This window comes from Simochromis diagramma, unplaced genomic scaffold, assembly GCF_900408965.1.
Source record: "Simochromis diagramma unplaced genomic scaffold, fSimDia1.1 OVJJ01000389.1, whole genome shotgun sequence".
Lineage (NCBI taxonomy): Eukaryota > Metazoa > Chordata > Actinopteri > Cichliformes > Cichlidae > Simochromis > Simochromis diagramma.
The window spans coordinates 905,857-932,827 of record NW_024387227.1 but is presented as its reverse complement, the minus strand read 5'-3'; the positions used below and the strand labels follow the sequence as shown (position 1 = coordinate 932,827).

General features: G+C 39.2%; 2 protein-coding genes across 6 annotated transcripts in view; both read left to right on the top strand.

The window, feature by feature from the left end:
* The window catches only part of syn2b (synapsin IIb), an 81,747-nt gene extending 76,760 nt beyond the window's left edge, over positions 1-4,987 (top strand). Inside the window, exons 11-13 of one of the 2 annotated variants that reach the window (XM_040052232.1) lie at positions 157-223; positions 3,318-4,140; positions 4,259-4,987. In XM_040052232.1, the coding sequence (XP_039908166.1) occupies positions 157-223; positions 3,318-4,140; positions 4,259-4,412 (1,044 nt within the window). In that variant the 3' untranslated portion in view covers positions 4,413-4,987. Of the gene's footprint in view, positions 1-156; positions 224-3,308; positions 4,141-4,258 lie in introns of both variants that reach the window. The other variant, XM_040052231.1, reaches the window with a different exon arrangement.
* A 6,169-nt stretch (positions 4,988-11,156) lies between these two features.
* Positions 11,157-26,971, top strand: part of pparg (peroxisome proliferator-activated receptor gamma) — a 42,909-nt gene continuing 27,094 nt past the window's right edge. Inside the window, exon 1 of one of the 4 annotated variants that reach the window (XM_040052237.1) lies at positions 11,157-11,277. Coding sequence is in view for 2 of the 4 variants with exons in the window: in XM_040052233.1 (XP_039908167.1) it covers positions 25,297-25,369 (73 nt within the window). In the remaining 2 variants the exon portion in view is untranslated. Of the gene's footprint in view, positions 11,424-11,822; positions 11,948-22,435; positions 25,370-26,971 lie in introns of those variants that run through there. The other 3 variants (XM_040052236.1, XM_040052234.1, XM_040052233.1) reach the window with 3 other exon arrangements.

Here is a 26,971-nt window from a genome sequence, read left to right as displayed (position 1 = left end):
TGAATGTGACAAATAATGAAAAAGCTTGCTGTTTTGTTTTGAGGCCACTGTTGTTGTGAAATTTAATTGTATATAATTTAATTTCCCTTTCTCGTTTTTTGTTGCCTTGCCAACTCTTTTTTTTCATTGATCCCTTGTCTCCTCTCTGTCTACTAGACTGCTGCCCCTAAGGAAGGACTGGCTGATCCTAACAGGACTTCAAGCCAACGCCCTCAACCTCAAGGTTTCTGAACACTATTCACCAATGTAAAAGTGCTGCTGCTGTAGCATGTCTAGAAAACACTAACTAAATTCATCATTGGACAGTCCCCTTGCTAACATCACTTTCTGAGATGAAGTATCCACTAGCTGTTAACTTGAACATCTTCCTTATCAAACAAAGTACTGCCATCAGAAAGTAAACAGGTGGGAAATAAGTATTCAGTGCTTTCACATCGTTGTATTGGGACTTGATACTGTAACACATAGATGCCCGATCATCCAGTTTACCAGCGATCTGTTAATAGACCTGTTTGTTTTTTTCTGCCAAGAATTAGACAAGAAGACCAACAGTAATGTCTTCTCTGTACTGTAGATATGCAGCTACCATTAGCTTTGCCTGGGCATGGAAACTGGAAAAAACAGCTTACCTGGCAACCCGATCCACCAATAAACACCTTTAGAACTCACTGATTTGCACTTTGACGTCATGTGTTGCTCTGTGGCTTTCACAGGTTTTGTATTCATCAAAATTATGACACACATCTTGTCAAAATGGGAAACTTTGATCTGCTATGGTTTCTTTGGAAAGAGCCATGCTAGCTGTTTCCCCTGTTTCCAGGCTTTGTTTTTAGCCTACCTAATTACCTACTGAGTGTAGCTTCATGTTTACCGTATAGGTACAAGAGGCATATTCATCTTCTCATCTAACTCTTGGCAAGAAAATGAAGGAGTGCAGAAGAGTAGAAGCAGCTTGTATTTTGTGAGCATACTGATCCTTGTTCCTTGAACTCAACAGTTTCCTTCATTACTGCCTCAAACTAGTATATTGATATCATGGCTTCACTTCGGTGTTGACAGAAATGATTGGTGCACTAGTCTGGGTCCAAGAACAGCAAGAAGCCTCTTCTATCTGTCAAAGCTATGCCTTGCCTCTTTTTAACTTGTGGCATTCATTTATATTAACAAGCCAGTGTTGTCTGTTTTTAACTTGTGGCATTCACTTGAATTAACAAGCAAATGTATATTAAAATGCACTTAGCCAGCATGTTAAGTTTATTTGCAGATGTAATGTAAGTGTTCAAACATGTGTGTGTGTGTGTGTGAGAGAGAGTGTGTGTGGTGGTGTTTGTGCTCAGGGCTGATGTTTTAAAACTAAGTGTGCCTACTAAACGCAGTGGTAAAACGCTACCCAAAGTGTTACATTAACAAAGCCATTAATGTTGGAGTTGTTGTGTTTGTCTTTGTGTGAATTTGGGTTTGCATGTTTGTTCATTGTGGTTTCTCATTTTTTGCATGGGTGTGGCAAATGCCTGTACTCCATGTGGTGGTTAAGATGTTGTAGAAATAGCTTTTTGTGTCTTATGTGAATTGATAGAGATAAATATGTGCCTATTGAGTGTTAAGATGTGCAAATCGGACTTCACTATATATGAATTATGCATTAATAACAATGCCATATGTGATACTAATTTAACACTGTGAAAACATGTGCACTTATTGGTGGATTAATATTTTATTTTTATGTGTTCTTTAGTGAAAAGCAAAATAACTTACAGAGATTACCATCACTCTGCTTGTTAAATTTTGGCCAGCTCAATTGGGTTTCTGTGGTTTCTGCTTAAATCATTTTTATAATCTTTAAATTGCGTTTTTATGCTAAATAAATTGATTTCCTTCTGGCTGAGCAACAAGATCTTGACTTTTTTTGTGAGTAGCTGATTAGAGTTTGTGTTTGGTTGTAAATAAGCCTCAACTGTTTTGTGTTATAATACTTGAAACAGGCAATCTGGCTTCATAAAGTGCAAAATATGATGTGTTTTTTTTCTCACAATTACGACACCTGATTAAATAAAGTTTTAAAAAAAATTAGCATACTTTTCTTTGTCTGCATGATCATTCCTCATTTGCTTGGATCCAGACCATTGAATTGCTAATATTTGAACATCTGGCTATAGATTTGATGAAGATTTTGATTTTTAAACCTTTTCTAAATAAAGAGATTAAATAATATTTTTAATAATATAGCTAAAATCGTTTGCCACTTTCTGTACTTGCTTGACTGATATGGCGAAAATCAATTATAATAGCCGTCAACAAAATATTAAGCAAATCTCTAAACACAATGTTCCCTAATTCTGGGTTTGTAGCCAAGCAAATTGTTATTGTGTCTCCCTTTATGAATTATGTTTGTACAAACTGTATTTTCTTTGGTTTTTATGCGTCGTGAGTCCCAAGCAACCATTGGGATGCTTTATGACAATCTGATCAAACGTAAGACTCGTGGCCAATTAGCTGCTTGACAGCAGTGACTCTCTGAGAACACATGGGATGAATTTTCATGAAGTTTTTGTAATGAGAAAAAATATATATAAATTCATAAGTCCATAAACAGGATTCTGTTTACATTTTTCAAGCTGTGTTCAAAGAGGCTTTATAATGTAATTTACATTCAGTAATTCTGTTTTGGAGAAAATGAATTCTGAACTGCTGGAAACTCATCCCTGCCCTGCCGCTTCTAGCTCAGCTTGTGTAATCACTTGATTCTTTTGTGTTGCATGTCCCGCCACGTTGCTGCTTGTGTTTGGATCACTTTTTCTAAACCGGTATTTCTCAGTTAGCTCCTGACCTTTTGTTGTTTACTGTCTTTCTCGTCACCGTCAGTCTGTTTCTTTCCTGTCACTGCCTGTTTTAATTAGCGCACTAGTGCTGGTCACATGACTTACTGTGCATAACACTTGGCATGATAGGCGAATCACCGCACCTTCTTTTAACTGCTGTTCTGCCTCCCCCTGCTGGTCATTACAGCCAAAACATTCAGAGCCTGCTTTGCCCCAGTCTATTCTTGATAGATTAGTTAGATAGGATTTCTATGAATGTCTGAAATCATTTTGTGAATGGGCATGTTGAGATTCAAGCTCATTTTCTATGTCATGTTCTGCTTTGGTTTTTGGTGAGTGTTACAAATGCCTGGTTTTCTAACGCTGCACTAACAGTCTCTAGAGTTTAAATACTGATGCTTGTATGTTCTATTATTAACCCCCTTTTTGCATTTGGGTGTTGTATAGCAGTGGAAGTACAAGTTCATATAACTATATTTCATCTTTTAGGTGCACCAGTGAAAGCGCAGAGTGTGGACACATCATCAGAATCAGCTAAGAGAGCATCTGAACCAGTACCAAAGCCCAGCCAGGCTCAGAGACCTGGTCCAGGTCCAGCTCAGAAACCAGCTCAGGCTCAGAAACCAAGCCCAGTGCAGAAAGCTGCCTCAGTCACAAAACCACCAGTACCGAGGCCTCCACCAATGATGAGAGCCCCGTCTGTCACAAAGCCAACCCCAGATTCTGCTTCCACTTCAGCCCCAGCCAAAGCTTCACCATCATCCCCTGCAAAAGTACCGGCAGCTGCAGCTCCAGGCTCTCCACCAACCAAAGCAGCAGCCGCAGTTTCTGGCCCCGCTGCAGCCTCAGCTACAGCTCAGGCTTCTCCCCCAGCCTCTCCTCCAACCACAGAGCAGCCCAAGCCCCAGACTCAAGGCTCCCCATCCCCAGCACCTGGCAAACCAAAAGATCTTCCCCCCAAACCCACACCACCTGCAAAACCCATTCCTCCTATGCGCAGAAATTCCAAACCACAGCTCCAGCCTAAGCCACAAACCGCACCTCCTCCGAAAGCTTCGCCCACACCCCAGCCCACTGCCCAAGCACCAGCTCAGTCTTCAGATACAGCCTCGGCCTCTGCCCCAGCACAGGTTCCGTCCCCAGCCAAAGCCAGTCAGGTCCAACATAATATCCAGTCTCCAGCTAAGGCTCCAGTTCAAGTTAAGCCAGCTGCCGCTTCCCCGAACCCTGAGCCAGTCCCAGCTGAAGCAGCCGCAGCACCGGCTGAGGCCGAGGCAACAGTGGAAGAACAATCGCAGCAAAAGACTCACCCTCTTCTGAAGTAAGAGCTGAATTATCAACACGCTTATTTAAAGACATTCATTCATTCATTTGAATACAAATTCTCCTTTATCTGTCTTTTCTCGATTTCCCCCTCCTTTTCTCCATTCTCTTCCCAGTAAATCCCAGTCCCTGACCAATGCCTTCAACGCCTTCAGCGACTCTTCTTTCTTCCGCGGGGTCTCAAGCTCCGGAGGCGAAGGCCAGGAGGAGGCAAAGGCCGAGACCATTCGTAACCTTCGAAAGTCTTTCGCCAGCCTTTTCTCTGACTAGACACACCCTCCATTTACCATTGGCCAGTGATGACTTGATTGACATTAAATGTGAACCAGTCTGAGATTAAAGTTTGTGTGTTAACTGTACTGTATTCCCTCTGTCCCGGTCCCTCTTCTGCTCCACTTTTAGCTTTCCTGTGTGAGTAACAGTGAGGCCTGCTGGGTAGGATGTTCCGTGAATGAACCCAGACTAATAGGTCTGAAGGAGTTAAGTCATTGATATAGAATATATTATGATATAGTAGAAAGAATAGAATAAAAAATTATTTTTTCCCAGCGCACACAAAGGAACAGAGTCTAAGGTATAATGAAAGTATAATATTAAAGACTACAGATGGAATGTACATAAGTTTATATACAGTATATAAATGCAGTATAAACACAACTATAATGGGAGAGAAGCCAATAATAATAAAAAAAGAAATCAGCAGCACTTTTTGATTAGCTTTGCAGTCAGTGACATAACTCTTTCATTCAGTAGCTGGATTTATACAAATGTTAATGTTCAGATATGACATTTGGTTTCTCCTACATTTGATGGTTTCCAGTGAATCGTTGTTGGTCAGCAAGTCAGTAAAAAGGGAAGAAGAAAAAAAAAAAGAGATACTTCTTTAAAAGATTTGTTCCTGTCTGTGTAAATCCAGCCGTTGTGTCTCTGGTCCTTGGCTACCGACTACTGGGCTCGTCATTGCTGCCCCTTTTTGTCTATAAGCCTTGAAGTTCATTTATGTGTGCGTGTGTTTTAGGGGGGGGGGGGGGATATCTGTGTGTTCATTTGTGTTCACTTGTTGTGCATGGCTCCTCCAAGTGTGTGACTTTTTGGAGCAAGTGAGAGCTCTATCAGTGTTAGACTTTGCCCTCCGTTGCCTCTCTCTCTCTCTCTCTCTCTAGATGTTGTAGCCTTATTGTGAACATGTTTTCAATTCACAGCTATGTGTGTTAGCTGTGCAGACCTGGGTCAATTGCATATTAAAATGCATTCATTCACTATGAAGCTTTTAGCATTGGAATCAGCGTGCCGCTGCTGTTTAGGAGGAGCACGGCTGGCGAGTAAATGAATGCATTTCACGTGGTAACTCATGTCTGTAGTTGTGACTGGTGATTTCTTGTTTCACCTCTGTGTAGATCTATCAACAGTATTGTACTTTGTTGATTATTCTCATGAAAAGACATTGAGACAGTAGTGCAATAACACCTCGACATGACTGTTGAGTGCTGTCACCCCTATTATATTATCATACATACGGGATCTGTGTATGTGTTGAATACCTTACTCTTACATTCCCTTTAAGATTTCTTTCCATGGTGACTCTCCAGGTTGCTCTTTACGTGCAGTCAGCATCTGATCTGAGTACTATCACAACTGTTGGTGTTTCGTCCTTAGCCTTGTATGTATAGGTGCAATGAATTTTACGCAGCCTGGATTGAACCCTCTACCTTCACCGGTCATTTTTGGTTCAGTTGTTGCATTTCAAGAACGTACGCGTAAAAACAAATCCTACGACCTGCATATCAACCTGTCGGCTTATCCATTTCCATGACTATGTTGCAAGTAAACTTTGACATATTGTATTTGTCAGAAGTTTATTTATTTTTTTGTAATATATTTATTTATTTTTGAGGTTCCATATTTATGGTAAAGTATAAAATGTTTGTTTTATATTGTGTTTTTATTTGTAATGCAATCCTGCTTTGCATGATCTGGTGACTGGTTTTTTTTTTTTCTGTACAGATAAAAGTTAATAAAGATGTGGTTCCATCATCCCACTGATTCACTGAGAGTCATGCCAGTGGCTGTGTCTTTTCTTTGAGTGTTTTCTTCACATGGGCACATCTATTTCACACTCATAAAGAAGTGTGGTGCATCTGTGTAAGCATATATGGCCTGGGATAGATGTGGATATTCACCAGTCAGGGAAAGTCTAATTAAAAAAGCTGCTGTTGAGCAGACTAAAACCAAGTTCGCCACAACCACTGCTTCTTCTGATTTCAAACTACAAACCTGAAAAAAAGTAAGTTTCTTCTTCTTTCGCTTCCTCCCTTTAAGGATTGCCACAGCTCATCAGCTGTCTCTATTACCATGTCACCAATCCTAAAATACTGCAACATTGAAACCGCTGTGAGTAAGTTAAAAACAAAATATGCAACTGCTAAGACAAGATTTTGACTTAGGTGTCACCGACGTCCATGTGATTGTGTCACATGGACGTCTGAAGAGCTGTATGCACTGGCATGGCTTGTCTAGCAGGAAATTTGAGACATACCACATATCACAAGACAAAGCTTTGATTAAAGTGATTAAAAGGACTTTAAGCTTTAAGACACATGACTGTTAAAAGCATCTGTTGTTGTATCTGTTGAATTGTGAACTCAACAGATTTGCCCCAGTGTGAAGAACTACACCCTAATTTACCAGATAAATGTTTTTTTTTTAAAAAAGCACACGTGGCACAGCCTACTGCTACTGACAGACATCAGCTAAGAGGGTCCCACATTCATTCGTCACGCTCTTAGAAATATTCACACTGAAAATCTTTACTGAGATACATTGTTTAATTTGTTGGTATGTCATTTTGCTCTCAGCATATATATTTATTTTCCTTTAGATGAAAAATACTAAGACATCCACAACAGAGTCTCCCTAACAAATCTAGCAATGCCAGAAGGCTTACTGTATATCAAAACATTGTAGAGCGTTATATCTTACACAGGCAGCACAATATTTACATTTTAGGAAAACTTAAAAGTAGAAAAATGATCATTTGCCAGTACCATCACATAAATTTAAGCGAGCGAAGTGTGAATTATTGATGTCTTGTGGTGTTTTATTTAAGAGGCACTGGGTTGAATTTTCTCATGTGAGGCAGCAGATGGCACTGTGTATATGTGGAAGTGCTGTCAATTGTGTACTTGCCATTTCTCAAGATTAGCATTTTATAATTATTTATTACACTCTTTAAAAATACCTTACATATAAATATCTCTAAAACATCTCTAAACATTTCTCTAAAAACATTACTTATACATACAGACGTGTGTAAAAACACATATTAATGACACTTTAAAAAAAAAAGTTCTTTGTCATATTTTCCTCATCCTGTTCTTCTTTCATATCCTGCCTTTAATGTCACGCTTTTGTCACGCTTTAAGAAGGCGAGTGGCGGAAGGGCCCTTTTCACATGTGCCACTTTAGCCTTTAACATAAACCACAATACTTTTGCGTGAAACAACTTTTTTTTTCCTCTCTGTTGTGTAAAGATGCAGACAGTGTGTTTACTGTATGCAGCATAAAAAAATCTGACATAATCAGATGCTTCATCTACATCGCAAAGGGTTTCAAGGTAATGTCAAGAATAAACGATTTATTAAGATCGCTCTTTTTAAAATTAAAAACAGAACCAGTTCTTCAACAAAGTCTGCCAGCGCTGATAACATGTATACAGTATGCACAGTGAAGACAGAGGAAACACACTTTGCTTTTGGCTCTTGGTCCATGGGGCAACCAGTCAACAGAGATCTGTGGGAACGTCTCCATCACGTTGCTCAAAGGGACATTTATGTGGGCGGCTAACTCACCAAGCAAGCCTATACTAGCCAAATCCTGTTTGTCTTGGTGCTCATCCCAACCTGCTGGAGGGAGAGATGGGAGATTAAATGTTATAATCTAAAGATTTAGTTCATTTGTCATCCCATACATACGAGCATGGAGGGACAAATCAAGCCAGTTTGGCCGATTTCTTCTGTCATAACGTTAACTGTGAGGGTTTCAATTTCCTCACTAAAAGCCACGTTGATTTTTGAGCAGCTTGCACCCCTCCTAAGCCTGAAAAATGACAAGTCTTTTCCACTTTATAATAATCACGACAGCGTAGGAGAGCCCTGTTAAGATACACAAGTACTTTGATGATGAACATTTTCAGATACCAGAGCTCCAGTCTGCTGGGATTCGACTGTATAAACAATCAGAAATTATTGCTTTGCTTTGTTTGTAACAGCCAAACTCTCAGGGGTGTCATTTTTTTTTATCTCTGCAAAAAAAGAAAGAAATTCTGCATGGGGAGGATGTTATGCATGTGAGACAGAGTGAGAGAATATGTGTAAGTGTGTGTGTGCGCGCGTGTGTGTGTAAATAACCAAAGTGTAGCAGCTGTCTCAGTCCACCATACTGAGTTATAATAGATCAAAGGCAGCTAAACTGAAGCTTACTGTTGCACTCACAGGGTAGCAAAATTAACAGCTGCATTTACCTGCATTTGAAAGAGTTTTTTGGTTTTTTTTAGAATTGATTGCAGTGTTGAGCAGTGAGTGGCAGGGCTTAACATCGGTTGCGTTGAATTGCTTCAAAAGCAGGTTGAAAAGTCTCCTCACAGAGATTCTACCTTGAAGTTTGAGAAGTAACACCACCAGGTATCTGTTCACACATTTGCTTTAGTTTGGTTTTGACACAAATCCCACTATAATTTTTGGACTTGTTACATTTTTATTGAAAGACCTTCTAAGAATTCCAGCACATGCTATAGATTCATATTTATTTGTTGCAATCACAGTAACACGACGACGGCTAATAACAGAGGTCTCTATTGCAAACCAAAGATTACAGTTTGCTAAAAAAAACTTCCTGAAAAACCATGAATGCAAACCAGGACATGCAGTTCTGCGCATGCTGTTTCAACGTCATACATAGCCACCTCAAAGCGAGCAGCCCCAACAGGTCAGACTCTGGTCAAATGACACTTTGACCAAAAAAAAGGGGGTGGGGGGCAGCTTTATTGCTTTGTGTGTTTTCTACAGGCCTCTTTGTACCTATTGGGCTGTTGTACATTTCAGCACTGGTAAATGTTTAAAACAAAATCTAATATGTGGGTTTGTTCATGGGTTTTGTTTAGCCAGCTGTACTCATGCAATGGCACATTTCAGTCTAAACACCCACCTGCACCATGAGTGCTGAGATGTTTCATTCGTAATCTTAAGAATAGCTCCTTCAGTCTGTGGTAAGTAGGGTATTTACAGCAGTTCAACATCCGATATGTAGTCAGATATAACAAAATGTGATTTCAAGATAAGGGTGTTAAAAAATATGAACCGCATCTGCTTTCAGTCAGCAGAGTAAAAAAATTAAAAGTAGCCCTTAGATTCTGTGTCTAGTTTACAGTTACAAACAGAGCGAGCTTTGTGTTGACGTTAGTTGAAGATCCTTAAATCTACAACAAAGTCTAAAAAGATGCAGCACGCAGGCAAACTTACTATTCATTGTGCACCTGTTTTTGCACTAAGCTGAGTTTCAGCAGGCTAGCTGACTGTCCGGATGGCGTTTCATGAACTAAGTGATGCAGCAGAGTACAATTTCAGCTTCAGTAAACACATGAGAGGGTCGACAGGATGTTATCTGCTAAACGACACTCGCAGGATTTCCTAGTGAACTAGATGACTTAATTGCACAGTCAAATGATCACCCTGTTGTCTTTCAGCAGTTGAATTCAGTCCCGTCTTCTGAGACCAAAGACTGTGATGTCAGAAATATGACTGTAATCAGCCCGATAGTCATCACTGGTAAACTAAGTGACTAAGAGGGGGGGAGCCCGACAGACAGCAACAAAACAAGCAACCACTTACTGTCAAGTGACTGAGTATCAAAGGAACAATTCACTATTATTGGGGAATGAACTTAATATCGAAATTTAAATTAGGTGGTTAACAGTTTAGTACAGCTGCTACTAATGAAGTAGTTACAAGTTAGCTTTCAGATTTGATGTACACAAGACGTCAGCTTAGAAAACACGTTGCACTGTTTTCGATTAAGCTACCGACCAGTACTGGAACTAAAACGAGCCCCACCTTAAGAAACTACATCAACAAACCCGTGCTTACACGTGAATGCATCAGTATTAGTGATCCAATAATATCAAACAAGAGAGTTAATCCAAGCTATGACTTCTCAGTGTGTGCCTCCATAATGAAAACTGTCAAAGTTTAAGTACGTGTAATTGAGTAATGGAGTATGTTTTATAACGATTCTAGTGAATCACGATATATAAATTACATTAACCTGAAATGAATTTTTCTTGCCATGTTCAACTGGTTGTCTTACTAAAAATAAATAAATAAATATATATATATATATATATATTTTTTTTTTTATAAACTTAAAAAAAAAAAAACCTTACCAAATAAAATGTAGCCTTACTTGCTTAATCTGCAAAACCAGTATCAAAAAGCCGAACTAGTTCTTGGAGGGGAACAATACTTTAAAGAAACTCACTTGTTCCATACACAGTTCCCGGAAAAAAAAACTAGCGTGACACATAGCAGGTAAACGATATACGAATGCAGTTTACTATTGGTGCGTCTTAGTTAGAGGAGCTTCTCACAAGTGGTAAGTGGATTTTATTAGTTTTTAACCATACCAAAATGTGATTTTTTTTCTTTTCTTTTAGCAGTCTTTGGTCTAAGGTAACCCACTGAGCTCTTTCCTATAGTCAAAATTATATCAAACTATCTTAGCTACCTGTAAGTTAGGCAAGAAAGTGAATATGTGCTTTGCTGAAAAGGTGGAACTATTCCTTTAAGTTATTTGTTCCACATGGCTAAACACCTAAGAAACAACACTTTTAGGTCTGAATTTTACATTACCTGTTTCTCCCATATGGGGCAAACAACTGAGAAAATCCACTATAATGGGTAATTTGATGCCTCTGCCTGTGTCCTCAAGATCCCGATCGGTTGTGTTGAGAGGGAGGAGAGAGAGCGAGAGAGGCAGGCAGACACGACCACAGCTGCTGCTGCTGTTTGAGCAGAAAACCGCACAGCAAACACACCGGACCTCTTTGACGCCGCGCTCCCGTGCGCACGTTGCGGACGCCACGGTTTGTTTGGGTTTTCCGTTGTTTGTTTGGGGTTTTTTTTCGAGTTTTGAAAGAAATTTAACACCACCGAAAATAAAAGACAAACCATCCAGCTTCAGAAACAGAGAGTGTGCGCTGTCTCCTCTGCGCCTCAACACACCGATCAGGTCAGTCACCTTCCGGTCGGCACAGAGTCTGCCGCGCTGAGTGTTGCGGTTGCTGGGCTGGGTGAGAAAATACAGGAAAGCACCCGTAGGGGGAGAAAAGTTATTTAAATTAATGAAGACTGGGTTAATATTACACTGTTGCAGTCTAATCTGATATTAAATATTCGTGCACGTGAGCCAAAAAAGGGTGATTTGATTAAAAAGTAGTTTAAACAGGTAGATCCCAGCTGAAGACTTGTTGATTTATCCAGCTGTGTCTAAATCAGGTTTTATTTGTGCGTATTGTCCCCGATGTAAATGTTAAGGTCGACACGCACAGGTAGCCTACAGTGTGACAGGATGGCTGTGGCACACAGTTTGGGGGTGGCAATGACGGGGGGGGCGGGGGGCGGCCACAGGACTGACAACTGACACAAAGTCAGGTGTTGGGCCATAGTGTGCCTGAAGGCCGTAGTGTGAGTGTGAGCTTGACATGCAAACACCAGGCAGAGATTTTACCCATCAAACTGACCACAGCCTCTCTGGTGAGTGCGAGGAATGCTTTGTTTGTTTCTGTGTATGTCGTGCTGAGAAACTTTGTTGAATACCTCCATAAGCATTTATCTGAGTAAAATAGGCTTTTTACAGGGCCTATACAATACATTCTTGGATGTGTACTTCTGTGAAGTCTATACTTTTTGTGTCATATGTGGAATTTGTGGATATGTCACACACGCTTCAGGCAGTTTTGTGTTCTTGGAATTGACAGGAAAATAATGGTGGTGACTCAGCAATATTGCTGACTGGAGCTCAGAGTTAAACACTCGTTTCTCTTTGAGGCTTGCTGCACGGCTGTGTGATAGGTGATGTCTTTATGGTATTCTTTTAAGACTCAGTAATGACACATGGTGAGAAAACTTGTAAGAGCCCCGTGTAAAGCGTAAGAGTGTCACAATAAGTTCAACTGTTTTCCTCATCGCTTTGTATGATCTTCATGTCAGTCGTCTCATAATGTTCAGAGACATTTTAGAACAGCAACAATCACCATTTTATCCATTATATCTTGCAAATCACAACTTTTGGTTGAAAACTTAGTTTGCTATTTACATACACAAGACATTTCATGTGTTTGGTCTGTTTACTTTCCTCTGAGACTATTATATGTTATATTTAAAATCACAGCAGCTTTATTGTCACGGTACGTTGACCCTCAAAACCAAAGACTGGGAATCAATCTATGGCAAGTGTAAAAACAGCTCCCCAAGTAAGTACATGTCAGTGGTAGTAAATGAGCTGAAGCAGTCATGTTTTATCATAATATTCAGCAAAGATAAAGATAGTGGAAAATCAGCAGCAATATATTTTTAACCATTAAGTCAGAAAGTCAGAGAAACGGTGTCGACAAAAAAAAGAGGAGTTATTTTATTTAAAAGTAGCAGTAGTACATTTTTAAAGGTGATCTCAAGTAACAGCAGCATTCGTGCTCAAACTGATCCTGTGAATTATTAGACATTTAGCAGAATGATCTCACAGATTAAACGTCCATGCAACGTGACCCTTGATGTAATACGGCTATTTTAAAATAAGAGAACTTAAAATATGACAAGTTATAAAAAGATTATTTTTTTCTGATTAACTCCTAGATTCATGCTGTAATATTGTTTTACTGGGTTTACAACATTTTGTTGAAGTCATTTGCGTTGCTGTCATGTAAGTTTGGTAATACTCTGTTTGACAAAGACTTTTTGTTAGCTTTTTGAATCTTTTGTTTCGCTGTGTCTGATACGCAAACAGATTCAAATATTTGTGTCTAAAATCTCCGGGAACTTTAATCAGTTAGAGAAATATCTCATATCTTTGGTGAAATTAGCCTGTAATCTCTGCATACGCTGCTTAAAATCCGACACTACACAATTGAGTATGTTGATACATCATCAATCAGTGCATTATTGCCTGTCGGGTTATATAACTGCTGAAGTGAGGCGTGTGTGTGTGTGTTGGTGCGTGTGAGAGAATGACTGTGATAGATTTGGACTTTGCTTAGTTGCCATAAATGAAAGGAGTGCCTCAAGATACCATGCTATGTTTTTGTTGTCCATCACACGTGCTGAAAGTCTTGTTTGACTTTCCGTAGATGATATACTTCTGCACAAAGCCACAGAGACAAAGTTCAGCCTCTTAAAAACACCTCCGCACAGAGAATTGCCTTAGTTCTTGAAAATCTGTGTTAATTTGAAATCTATGATGAGAGAGTTGCCGCTCCACTATCCAGCGGTTTTAAAATGTTACAAAACCTCGCTAAGAGCCAAGCATAATCACTGCATGAAAGGAAGGAAGACAGTGTGCGCATTTGTGTCTGCATAAAATCCAGATAAAAGAGAATGGCACGTTCCTATACAGCCCACAGATAATTAACCACTTTTGTTTCTACACCACCAACACTTTGGTTTGTTTACTATATATCAGATTAACTTATTCTGACTGTGTTTTTCAAAAGTGCCTGTTTGATTTCCTTTTATCTGATGACATGCGTATTTGACGCAGTTTAGCCTTAAGGTCATGTATTTGTTTTTTCAATTGGGTGTAATTATTAACTTCAAGGCCAATCATTTCACCATTTACTGTAAGTTTAAAGCAACATTTCGGCTGCAGAATTCTACTGACAACCATGTCATGGCACAAGCAGGTTATTTACGAATGAAAAATTCTGCTTTACTAGTTAAACTTATATGTCTGGTCTCCCTTTCTTCAAACCAGTGTCCCCTCCTCTTTGCTGTAAAATTTGTGCCTTTGTTGATTTCTATACTGATTTTATTTGTATTGATAAGCATTATGAGTTACTTGATTTTTAGCCCATTTTTGCGGGGTCATATTTTTACATTATTGTATATTTAGAGCTGATCAACATCAACTGTATATTTGGGAAATGTCAAAGCTTCCCTCTGGTTAACATTTCACCATTTCTTAGACTGAATCAGAAGATTGAGTCTGACGTTTAGCATGCCGAATGTGTTAGATGTGGGTTTTTTAAACAATGCAAATTGAGTCGACAGAACCTTCGGCAAAATAAACTTTTTGCAACCACAGCACCTGTTCGCATTATCACTCTCACAATGATTCCTAAATCACAACAACACCTGCTACCTGAGAAGTGACTCATGTTTCTCATTTCTTTACATGCTGTCCTAAATACATCTGTGTTTGTGTGGTAAGGGAACATGTTTTAGTTGCCAAGTGTAAACATGATGCCTTTCAGGTATTTCTCTTCTGATGCCCGCTTAAAATTGCAGCCTCAATTTTAGACTGTGAACATGAGAAATCACGTTTTCCTGGGGCTCGTATTAAAGCCCTAATAAAGGCCCTAATTTTATTAGAGATCTGTCGACCTATCCAGCCTTTACTGTCATATATCTTTACTATTGTTTACTATTGTTATTGTCATGGATTAATCTACTGATTGTTATTAATTTAGAGTTCTCTGCAAAAATTCATTTTACCCTGAATATTGAGAAACGATTTATTGATCGTTAAGATTACCCCTGCTCAATCATCTGCTAATCTGTTATCAACTTTCACATGCTTGAAAACGAAGAGACGGTATGTCTGGAACACAGTGGTTTTATCTGACATACATCATGGAGGTAGCCAACCAGTAAACTATTGCGTTGCAATATTCGTAGAGCCTTTTAACAAAAGTAATTTTTAGCGAAAAGATACCCAAGTACAATTTTACCCGGACTTCCTAAAGTTTGGAGAAACTTCTTGGTTCAGCTTTGATCAAACTCATACTGGATGGAACTGCCGTGACGTCATGTGTTTATTTTTGAAGTCCCTATTTGAGGCTTCAAGATAAGCATTTTCACCGCTGCCATCTTGGTATTTTGAAACCGGATGCAATGAGAGCTGGTTCTGACTGTGAAACTGCATGCCTTTTCTCTAATGGCGGTCGATCCCAAGTCATTAGACAATGAGCGTTCCGCATATATTCCTCATTTCTGAAATACAGCACGGTCAATTTTATTTTCAATGATTTTTTTATTTAATATTTATATTAAATAAAATGAGTTCTTGAGTCTGTAAGCTAAATACTTCCAGTCGTTTTCCCATAGGCTTCAATTACAAGTTTCTCCCCTGATGGCCATCGTTGAGTGCAAGTTAAAGGCATGTACGCATTGGCTCCACTTTTCAGACCCCAAAAGCTACAGCCATCTTTTAGACTGTCTATGCTCATACTTGGATGGAGTAATGCTTTATTAATGGTATGTTCATATTTAATCTGTTTATTGGTTTCAAATGACACTGTTTAGCTAATCTGTTGGCTGCATGATACTTTGAATGTTCAGCCCAAAAAGTTGATTCAGATTTTTTTGATTTCCTTGCCTGGATGATTGAGGATGGCCTTGGATGTTCACGATTGATATCCTTTCTTTTTTTTATAATGGTACAATTGTATTGTTACAGGTAGGGCTGCCACGATTAGTCGACTAGTCACGATTACGTCGACTATCAAAATCGTCGACGACTGATTTAATAGTCGACGCGTCGTTTGAAGCTTTGTAAGATCCCAAAAGACGCAGGAATAAGTAGTAGGATTTAAGAGTGTAATAGCGGACTAAAACAGAAGATGGCAGCACTGCATGTACAAGGATGCCAGCTGCCGTTAAACCTCGAAGAAGAAGAAGCTGTGTCCCAGAATTCATAGCGCAGCCCAGCTCAGTTTACAACAATGGCAGCAGCTAGTTAGTTTTAATATTACTCTTATTATTCTTTCTGGGTCACAAAATAAACGTTTAACATATTTTCAGGCGAGAATGTAACTGTATAAACCTCAAATATCTGCTCAGTTTATCAAGACACCACATACTATCAAAAGCGCTCTGACGTTTTCGGAGACACCTGTTACCCACTAGCTCGATAGCTAGCCGGGGGCAAGGCTCACTAGAGCCCGTGAGAACATCGGACTCCCGGCAGATCATTTTCAAACCCACCGCCGTCTTACGCTACTCAGGTTAAATATATATAAGTCACTTAGATAAGTTCAAAATGTTATTATTTGGCTTTTTTTAGTATTTTATTTGTTCCTGAGTAAATCGGTTTTGGCTGAGATTAAAATTATAGTTTTTACACAGCTGAATAAACGTCAAGAAGACAACTGATTATCAGAAGTGTGAGATGCTCGAGAATATACTCCGGTGTCCCGTTATACTTTAGAGAGCAAGGAGTTTATTAAACTTCACCGAAACAATCTGCAAATTTCATTAAAATTTAATAAACTATCATCTTGTCTTTATTTTTAGTTAGCACATACCTTAAACACTTAAAGCTGTAAGCTAATGATAGTTATATAAGAGCAGATGCTGCTGGTGCAATAAGCTGTACGTTTTACGTCCAATGGATGCATGATCTGATTAGTCGAGTAATCGCAAAAATAATCGGTGACTAGTCGACTATCAAAATAATCGTTTGTGGCAGCCCTAGTTACAGGTGATACTGGGAGAAACCTTACTGAGTATATACCTTACTAAGTGATATAAAAACACAAAGAAATACTGGAATCTGTCATGTGAGGCAGGTGTGTGTCAGGCAGAGACTGGACCCAAAGTGCATCACAGCTGGAAAGAAACAACTAACTAACCAAATTACTGTACAGAGTGGGGGATAAATGGATGGACTGATAGGGTTATGGAAACGCACACACCAAGGGGGACGAATACAAGATATACACAGGGAGAAGCTAAAGCAGAGAGGACACATGGGGAAACACAGCTGAAAAGAATCTGACTGATGAGACAGGGTAAGCAAAACTAAACTCTACATCAGTAAGGAGACTATCAAAATAAAACAGGAAACAACACAAACTGAGATCTAGACTGAGACACATGAACTTGGCACAGGAACTCGTCCACAGATGAATTAACATGAAAGGACAGGGAAACCAGATAGAACACAGAGACAGAGATGAGACCAGGAACAGAGTAGGCATGAAAGACGAGTAACATAATAAAACAAGTTTTTCAACTTGAAAAAAACAAACTCAGATGAACTTGAGAATACAAAACTCAAGACTAACTAATACAGAACTAAAACTAAAAGATCTCTTAAATTCCAAAGAATGAAAAACAAGACGATAACAAACTCAAAAACTGTGTCCAAGACCCAGGACCATGACAGAATCCTCCTTTACCAGTCCAACAAAAAGGGTATTATTGAAGAAAAAAACTGGTGCTGTAACATTAGGAGCTCTTCCCATTATGGTGCAAAAATAGTTGTGGACATTAACCTGGTAATCTGTTGACTAGCCCTTCTAGGTGTTTTAGTGGTGAGTACAAGACAACAGATGACCTGCGTGAAACTCTGACATTACTAACACCATGTTCTAACCTACTGAGCCAGAACAGTCAGTACAAATCTCAGACTTACATTGCATTTAGCCAACATTGTTGAGACACTAATCCTGCATCTTGAGCCAAAAATAGTCATTGTCGGAGAAAAAAAATGCAACATGAGGCTGAGGTTAGAGGGGGATTTGGTTTCCAGTCAATCCAGATTCATAATATGGTCCACTGTGTAATTTCTCATTATTAATTCTAATAATTCACGCAAAATACATGAACATTTTACAGCAGTTAGAGCCTTAGCCAGCGACTGCATTGTAAACCGTTAGATAAGAACATTACTATGAAAATGTTAAAACAACTTGCAGAAATTATGAACACAGCAAATCGATACTGACTTTAGTAGAATAATAAATTATACTGTGTTACAAGAGTATCGTTTGCATGTAGATATACCCCATCAGGATTCTCCTTCCTAATTTAGCTTTCTTATAGCTGATGACCTGGAACTACCCAGGGAAAGGACCCATCCTCAGATTTACCTCTGCATCCTGTCAGACAAAAAAAAAGTTAAATTAATGACTTGAAAACAACTGGAACAAACTGAACCTGGAGCTTCTGAGGCCTCATGGGAGTCTGGCACAATCAGTCCCAAAGACACAAAACACGCACGTCCAGTCGCACAGTTACACACATATACTGCCATACACACGCAAGAAGGATTTTCTTGCCAATGCACTTTAACACAGAAATTATTCAACAGACTGTAGGGATATCTAGTAACCTCTGTCCTAATTTCCCTTTTAAAAAGATGTGGGAGCAAAAAGCATCTCATCAGGTCAAAATCTGGTCTCTATTGGGAACTTGAAAACTGACTCATACTTGATGTGCATCGGGTGCTTTTTGGGTTTACTGGATATGGCATTGCTTAATGCCATATCCAGTTCAGATTCTTCTCTGAATGATCTGGCTGATTTCTGCAATCCACCTCCTCAATTTAAAATTGGCTAATCATAACCAAATGCCAAATAACCTAAAAAAAAAAAATAAAACAGGAACAACAACTGCCAGTAGCTTGCGTCTTTATGGAATTTTTTTTTCACCTCTCCAAGAAGGGGTGAAAAAGTTTCCATCTGAATTTATTTGTCGTGCTTATCAACCAATTTTGTCATTAATCTCTGTGAATATCTTTAGTGTTGGGTAAGCTCTCATCAAACTGGAGTCTATCTCAGCTTTCACAGGGCAAGAGGAGGGGTACACCAGGCGCAAGTTACCAGTGAAGTCATCACTGCCAGATCTGGCTAATAGTTTAAACTGTTTTTAAAAAAATGATAAACAATCATTGTTTTTTACAGTTGACTCAAGTCTAAAGCGTTATGTCAGTGATTTTTAGATATTCAATGTTTGAATGTAAATGTCCACTTGTTATTTGCACTTACATGTGTTTGGCTGCTTAGCGTTCATGGTGAAATGCTTTCAAGTAGCATTAAAACATTAAGCTGCCAAAAACATAACAGCATGCCAAGGACTGGACAGTGTTTCATCCAGTCTTACACTCCTGTTCATGAATATACATTTATCTTTGCCACCAGTCCAGCGTGTGGTAGAGAGCACACGCCTCCTGAGCCAACTCTGACCTTCTTCTTATACGTCCTTTACCCCTCACAGAAATTTTGTGATGTTTCTTTCTGCATACACCTTTCCTGGCACTCATATTTACAGTGCGTCTTTTGAATGAGATTCACGTCATGTGTCGCTTTGTTATTGTCCAGTTAAGTGCAGCTGACGGGAGCACACTCCCGTCTTTTCCTCTCCGCTTCGAGGAACAGGGCATGACCCTTCCCACATTGCACCTCTCCCCTTTCCTACCATATCACCCTCCTTCTCACTGTTTATCAACACACAAGTTTAGCAATAAATCATTGCTTGTGCGTATTCTCACATGACTTTCACAGCTGGGATCATAAGCATATAGAGTGATGATTAACGTACGTGATCATCATATAGGCACATGTGTCACAGCATGAAGCAGTGATCCCACTGTCCTTGTTTGTCATATTATCCTCATTGTTTTTATTCTTGCTCCATCCTTTTGTTTTTTTGTTTTTTTTTTTAACCTGTTTCATGTTTTCAGTGCTAGATGTCTGAAACACATGTGTCTGGACTGTGCAACAAAGATAGATAAAGTCTGACTTTGTTCTCTTCTCATAAAGGAAAGGAGTGCCCCGGGCCGTGCTCCATTTATGCTGTGCACACATGTCCTTACATACATGTCTTGTACATGTGACACCATTGCTCACACAGGTAGTATTTGCGAGTGGATGTGTAAAAATCTGTGTGTTTGTGACCATGACAACATGCAACCACTCCTTCCCCTTAACCACTGAGGAAGATCTTGAGGCTCAGGGGACTCATCAACCATTAACTCATAGCTATTTAAAGGAACTGGGTGAGAGTTCATGTCCTCAAATTATTGTGAAAACTCATGATTCTAAAAACAGAAGCATATATGGAAGCAGATGCATACATAAAAAGCATTACAGCTTAAAAAAAAAACAAGGCAGGTGCTCTATCGCTCTTTGTTTGGCTTTTCCCATGTGTTTATGTATAGCCTACTAACCAGCAAACACAGCAGATGAAACGTTGTTATCTCAAGAAAGCTGACCTGGAGATGCATACATGGACGTTGATTTTGTGTCCATTTACATAAATATCAGTCATCCATCCAACTTAGTGTCACAGAGCCTGTGGCGGCTAATAGTGGGAGGGTGTACTCTGGATAGTCAAAGGAGCTTGTAAAGAAAAGCGTCTGGACTTCTTTAAGTTGCTTGAAGACCTTTCACCTCTCATCCGAGAAGCTTCTTCAGTTCTTCAGTTCAGTTCTGAAGCTTCTTCTTTAAGAAGCAACTTAAAGAAGTCCAGACGCTTTTCTTTACAAGCTCCTTTGACTACGATGACCTGGATGACTGAGAACCTTCACAGACATATACTCTGGACAGGTTGCTAGTCTGCTGGAGGGCTCACACAGAGAGAAGGGCTGTATCTTGAGGGGAAATCCATGCAGGGACAGGGAGGACATGCAAACTATAGACAGTAAGGCCTAAGCCACCCAGGAGATTAGAACCAAGAACCTTCTTGCTGTGGCATGTCGGTGCTAACCACTGCACCACTGTGTCGCCACCAGTGGCTTGATATGTATTGTGATAAAGAAGGCAAATGAATGTTCCTTTGTTTAATATTTATAATACAACAGTATCTGATTGACAGCTTATTTGATTATGAAATCCAAAACATTTCCTGCTCATAAAAAACTAGTATTACCAGATTGCCCCCCACCCTTTAAAAAATGAGCTTGCAAAAATGTATTTCTGACATGTAAATTCTTCTGTCTTATATGTTGTATGATGAACGTATGCATCTGTGTTTATCTCTCTGCCTCCAAATGCCAGCAATATAACTCAGTAGTGTGCTTTATTTAATAAGTTGAGTAGATCAGTAAGATAGAATATGGTCTTCAGATCAAGAGCTCTTGAGTTTAGGTTGCCCTCTTCTCACTCAAACAGTTCTCGCTCTTTCAGCAAGCGAGAATTTTTTTCGTTTGTTTCGTTGTACTCTAACTGTCAAAAGTCAAATGTAAAACAGTTCTTGCATGCACACTTACCCTTGCAAGAAAATCCGAGAAGGGCATCCAGGAGATGTTTTAGAAGGATCTTGAGCACATGGCAAGGAAACACTGCAGACATCGCACAACTTTTGCAACAATTTTTTTGAACCAAGGCGATGTCTAGGTTTTGAAACATCTGCTGATCCCTTTGTACATCGTTTCCCATTTCTTATTTTTCTTGCAACATATAAGCAACAAACAAACGCAGCATATTGTGTATGCGTCCTTGCACATCTCACTATGTTTAATACGATCAAGAGCGTCCAGTGCTATAGGAGCCGCACTGTCATTTGACACAATGAAAACATATTTTGAACATCGCTGTGTGTACAGATGTGTGTGCATGGGTGATTCTGCCAAGCCATTGCAGAGAATGACAGCGACCTTTTCAACGTTATAGAGTCATATGAGCGAAAATATTTGGTATATAAGAATGAATATATTTTTACTGGGACCCAGGCCAAGCAAAATGTGGTTACTCATTATGATTGTTGAGTGGATAATAAATAGAATGATATTTTAAGGATAGCTGATATGATGACTGATCAGCGGAAGGGATACTATGAGCAAAACCAAATGCATCTGGTGTTGGCAGGGCGATGTTGTATGACTGCTGTTGCACAAGTGTGATATACTATCGTTAAAAACCAAACTGCCTAAAAATGGCGAGAAAGAGGTAAACTAGTACAGTGGTCCCTTGCAATATCGCGGTTCACCTTTCGCAGCCTCGCCGTTTCGTGGATTTTTTTTTTAGTGCAATTTTGCATGCTTTTTTTTTTTTTTTTTGATAGAGCGCATTGTGTTCTGCGTCCCGATCGGCTGTAGACCATTGTCAATCAAGCTCCTCTGTCCCGTGTCTCCTGTCCAGTACAGAATGCATTCAGCTTGTCAAATTTACATAAATCATCGATCACTAGCAGTGTCTCTGAAGTTGGTTTCATTCTATAATACTGGAGTTATTTTTCTACGAAGGTTTGAACTTTGAGAGTGTTTAAACAAGAGAGAAAGATGTAAAAATGTTCATGCCTGTCTGAAAAAAGTGTATAAAGTGTGTAGTGAGGGGTTTTACAAACTAAAAACATCTATAATAATTGTAAAAAAATAAAGCTGACTATTGCAGGTTATTTTTAGAAAGTAACTCCCGCGATTAACGAGGGACTACTGTATTATCTCATTGGAATAAATAATTTTTTCACCTAATCTTATCAGTCTGCAGCTAAGAATTAAAAGAGTAGTTTAACATTTTTGGTAAAACAGTCCATTTATTGTTGTTACAGCTTATGATTTACATTTCTCCAAGTAGTGACACATTTCATTTAGTAAGCTTTAGCGGTACTGGTAGGTGTTTTTATTTTTAGACATAGACATCCTTGATGCTTCTCCATTTCCTGTTTTCATGCTAACTTAAGCTAACTGTCTGCGAGTTCTAGCTCTTGTTTGATCATCTCAGTCAAAAATCACGTCCTCTGAAATACCAAACTGGTCATTTAGGTTCATGTCGTAACCAGCTATGACACTAATCCACGTATTGACCAGTCATTCTCATGTGTGGTTTTCGCACATGTGTTCATAGTTTATAGCTAGTGTTCAAGCATGTACTACCCCGCCCTCACTGAGCTAATGCCACATTTGTGCTAGTTACATAATGCAGCTCCAAAATGTTTAGAGAGCTGGCAGCAAGAACGTAAGAACAATTATGCATTAATTATGCATTTTTCAGTGTAAACACTCAGAATGAACACAGAAATTAAGTATTATGCCACTTTCACTTTCGCATATGCAGATATGAAGTAGGTAATTTGCATATTGTGCCCCAGCGGGACAGTTGTTCTGACAAATCTGCCACATTGTGTTCTAATGTCTAGGTAAAGAAGATAATTTCCTACTGCAGTTCTTGGGTTTTTTTGGGTCAAATCAGTGCCATCGTTGCACCCTGGCATTTGCTATAATGCAAGCCGAATCATAAAATATGCACATAAAACTGAGCCTGTACAAATGTTCTCCTCTATGGTAGCCATTATTTTAAGCTAGTACATCTCAACACCTTGGCTACAAAGACAAGTCTCACATTAAATTCACAATGAATAGCATCATTTTCTAACGATTGATTTCATATATACAAAGAAATCTCTGTTTAATATTGGTTAAACCAACTTATATGAGTATCAGCACGTATGATATATACAGAAACACGTATACCATGATGTACAAAGACACAAAACCTAGTCTCTTGATAAATGGAAAAACAGTTGTATGATATGGTCAGTGAGTCATTTTCAACAATTTCCCCCCACACACCTGAGGTTTCTCAGAGACAGTTTCAAGTTGTACCTGAGGTTTGTACCGTCAAAACTACAGTTCTCTGTCTCGTTCGAATTGTTAATCCCGGTGGTATATCTGCGAATGTGTGGGCAGCCACCTTGTAGTGTATGAGTTGTTAGATTAAGATGTGAATGGCCTCAAAAAATAAGTTATTTTACATGAAAAATGATATTTACAAGCACAAATGCTGCATTTTAAATCTGCCCAGTGCTTGTAAAATTCACTCTGATCTAACCATTTTTACATTTTTTAAAAGTATTTTTGCTTTATTTTGTTTTTTAATCTTTATAAGAACTGAAGACTTTAGTTCTTAGAAAATATTTGGGTCATTCACTATATTGTTGGAAGGACCGGTTGTTTCCTCTGCACACACTAACTGTGAAAGTTTCAAACTAAACCACTCTCCTCCTACCTCTCCAGACTTGACCCTTAGGGCCAAAATGACAGGCTGTCAATGACTGTTTGATGTTAATATGCAAACAGAGACTCTGTCTCTGGATTTTTTTTAGTATGTCAATCACTTGTCTCTTTTTTGATATGCTAAATGCCTTTTTGGAGATAATTTTTCTAGGTTAAGTTGCGATTTGTGCATTCTTGTGGAGTCACATGATGTACAATTGCAGATGGAAGCTGAAAGAAGAAACCACTTCTCTATTACTTGGCTTTGGAACGTGAATTTGGTCGAATTTCTCATAATGAGAGATGAAAATTTCAGTTCTTTCTTTAATATATAATTGAAACAGACAACAGATAAACTGAAATCAAACAGAATCTGTCTATAAACCAATTTGGAGTCACACAAGAAAAACAGTGTGCTGTAAAGAGCTGGAATAATCTATCAGTGCCATGTATTTGTGCATACAGAGACTGAACTATACAGCACATCTGTTGTATTGAGGAGTTTGCTACATTGTTGAAATCTGTTCAGATTAAATCTCAACAACAAAAGAGATAGTGAGCGTCTGACCCCAGCTCATGAGGTTAAACAGCGGTGCTTTTCTTGTAAGAAATCAAATCAGGGAACTATTATGTTCATGTTAATGTTCTTGGGTTAGAAATTGCATGAGGAGCGAGTGCGTCACCATGGTCACATCGACACTGAGTGACTGAGCGGAGGGAGAGAAGTGCAACCAAAGAGGCATGATGAGCTTGCCTGTCAGTGTGTAGCAACAGGAAATCATCTGCATCTGATGTCTACCACCTCACACACACACACACACATACACACACTTAGACACATGAAACTAGAAGAAAAACTGTATACAAGAAAACAACTTGAAGCACATGGCCACACATACACAAATATGCACTGTCTATTTAATACAGCAGCGACATGCGCACATAAAAATATATAAAAATGAATGACACATATAAAACTGACAATAAAACCACACACACAGACACACACACAGACCACATGATAGTTTGCTGTCTGAACTTTTGCTGAGCCCAGACTCTGTCAGAAGGAGAAAATGTGTGTGTAGTTCCCTTTCTATTGGTCATCACTTCCTGAGGAAAAACATGACCACACACACACACACACACACACGCTCACTCACAGTAGTCTCTGCTCATGTCACTGCCACTGTCACTTCTTGGTCATTTAGCGGACACTGAAGACTCTGAACCAAAACAGGAGAAGCAGGGTGAGTGGACCGTGCTGTACCCCGTGCGCGCGTGTGTGTGTTGCTGTCATTCGGTTCATTATCTTGTCTGAACATTAGCTGCTTTGGATAGCCTTAATAAACCAACAAGTACAAAGACCAATCATGATCAGGAAGCTGCAGTTAAATCGTACATGTAATCGTGGCATCCAGTCAGTTATCTGCGAGCAGACAGCAGCACTGATCAGTGCGATACTAGAGGTCAGCCAGTTTTATTTGATTTGCCTTGACAGACCGTTTATCACTTTATGGACATGTTTTGGTGTGTAAGCAAGATTATCGCGATATTTGGTAGCATCACTGAAAACAAAAACCTTTGGGTTTTTTTCTTTTTGTGTGTAGTAAGAGCACCAATTCAGATTTTTTTTTTAAATGTGTGTGTGGGGGTGTATTTCTGCGAGACTCCTTTCAATAGAATAAATTAAATTTATGATTAGCAGGACATTTTAGGATTAGAGAACAGCCTCGGTTTTGTTTTGTTTTTGTCTCTTTTAAAGAGGGAGGTGCATTTTCTTTGATTTATTCGTACTTATGTTAATTTTGCCTCTCTCCTGATCTGACCTCAGGTTGACTTAGTGTTATCAGTGCTCAATTTTCCTAGCTTTTGAAGTTGAAACAAAAAAAAGAGAGAGAGACAAAAATCAAATTGAAATCAGAGAAAGGTTGTCTGGATGCTGTTTTACTCAGAGCTGTGCCAACCAGACAAAACTTGTGGTTTCTAACCTCCCACTGTGTCAAACTTTGAAGATTTCTGGTGAGTAAATTCAGTACCAACCAAGTATGTGGGTTTTCAGACAAGAGGAGACTCTCGATTCTACTGACAGGGCAGTCCAAACCTCTGCCTGACACCTTGGGTGCACATGGTTTTCCATCACTCTCCTGTTTGATTGTTCAGGTGCAGAGGGGGAGGCCCTTTTCAGGTAATTCTGTCCACTGTGGCTTCACACCACCAGAATTTTTTTTTAATGCGTATGACGATGATTTTTTTCTTTCTGGGTATTTTTTTCGTCTTTTTTTGCATTTGAACTGCATTCGGCCTTTTAAACTTTGCTGGGGCTTTTTAAGTGCATCTCCTACCATCTCATATTGTAAACTAGGTTGCTTAGTCAAATAAACCACAATATTTTTTACAATGCATGCTTTTTCCAGTGTCCCACAGCTTCCTTATGCAGGACTATCGAGGCAAAAATAAAGCGCACTAATCTTTTCAAAGAATTTGTGGGGACTGTGCAGACGTGCAGGCGGGCATATCTTTGTTTTAGTCACTGACAGCGAACCACATACTGTTTTACATGAAGAGGTCAGGAAGTCACAGAACTCTCTGCACTAACTCTCTTTCTTTCTCTCTCTGTCGCACTTCAACGCATTCATGTGCACAGAAAAGCTGGTAAAATAAACAGCTTACTGTGCAAGAAAGAAAGAAAGAAAGAAAAGAGGAAAAAAACGCTCTCTTCTACAGGGGAAATACTCTGCAACATGTCACTTTATCGTCAGGATCTCATAAAAGCAACGGCTAGAAAACTGTTAGACTGTTAGACTAAGGTTTGTTTAGTAACTATGCAGCTCTTCTTTGTAGTGCACGTC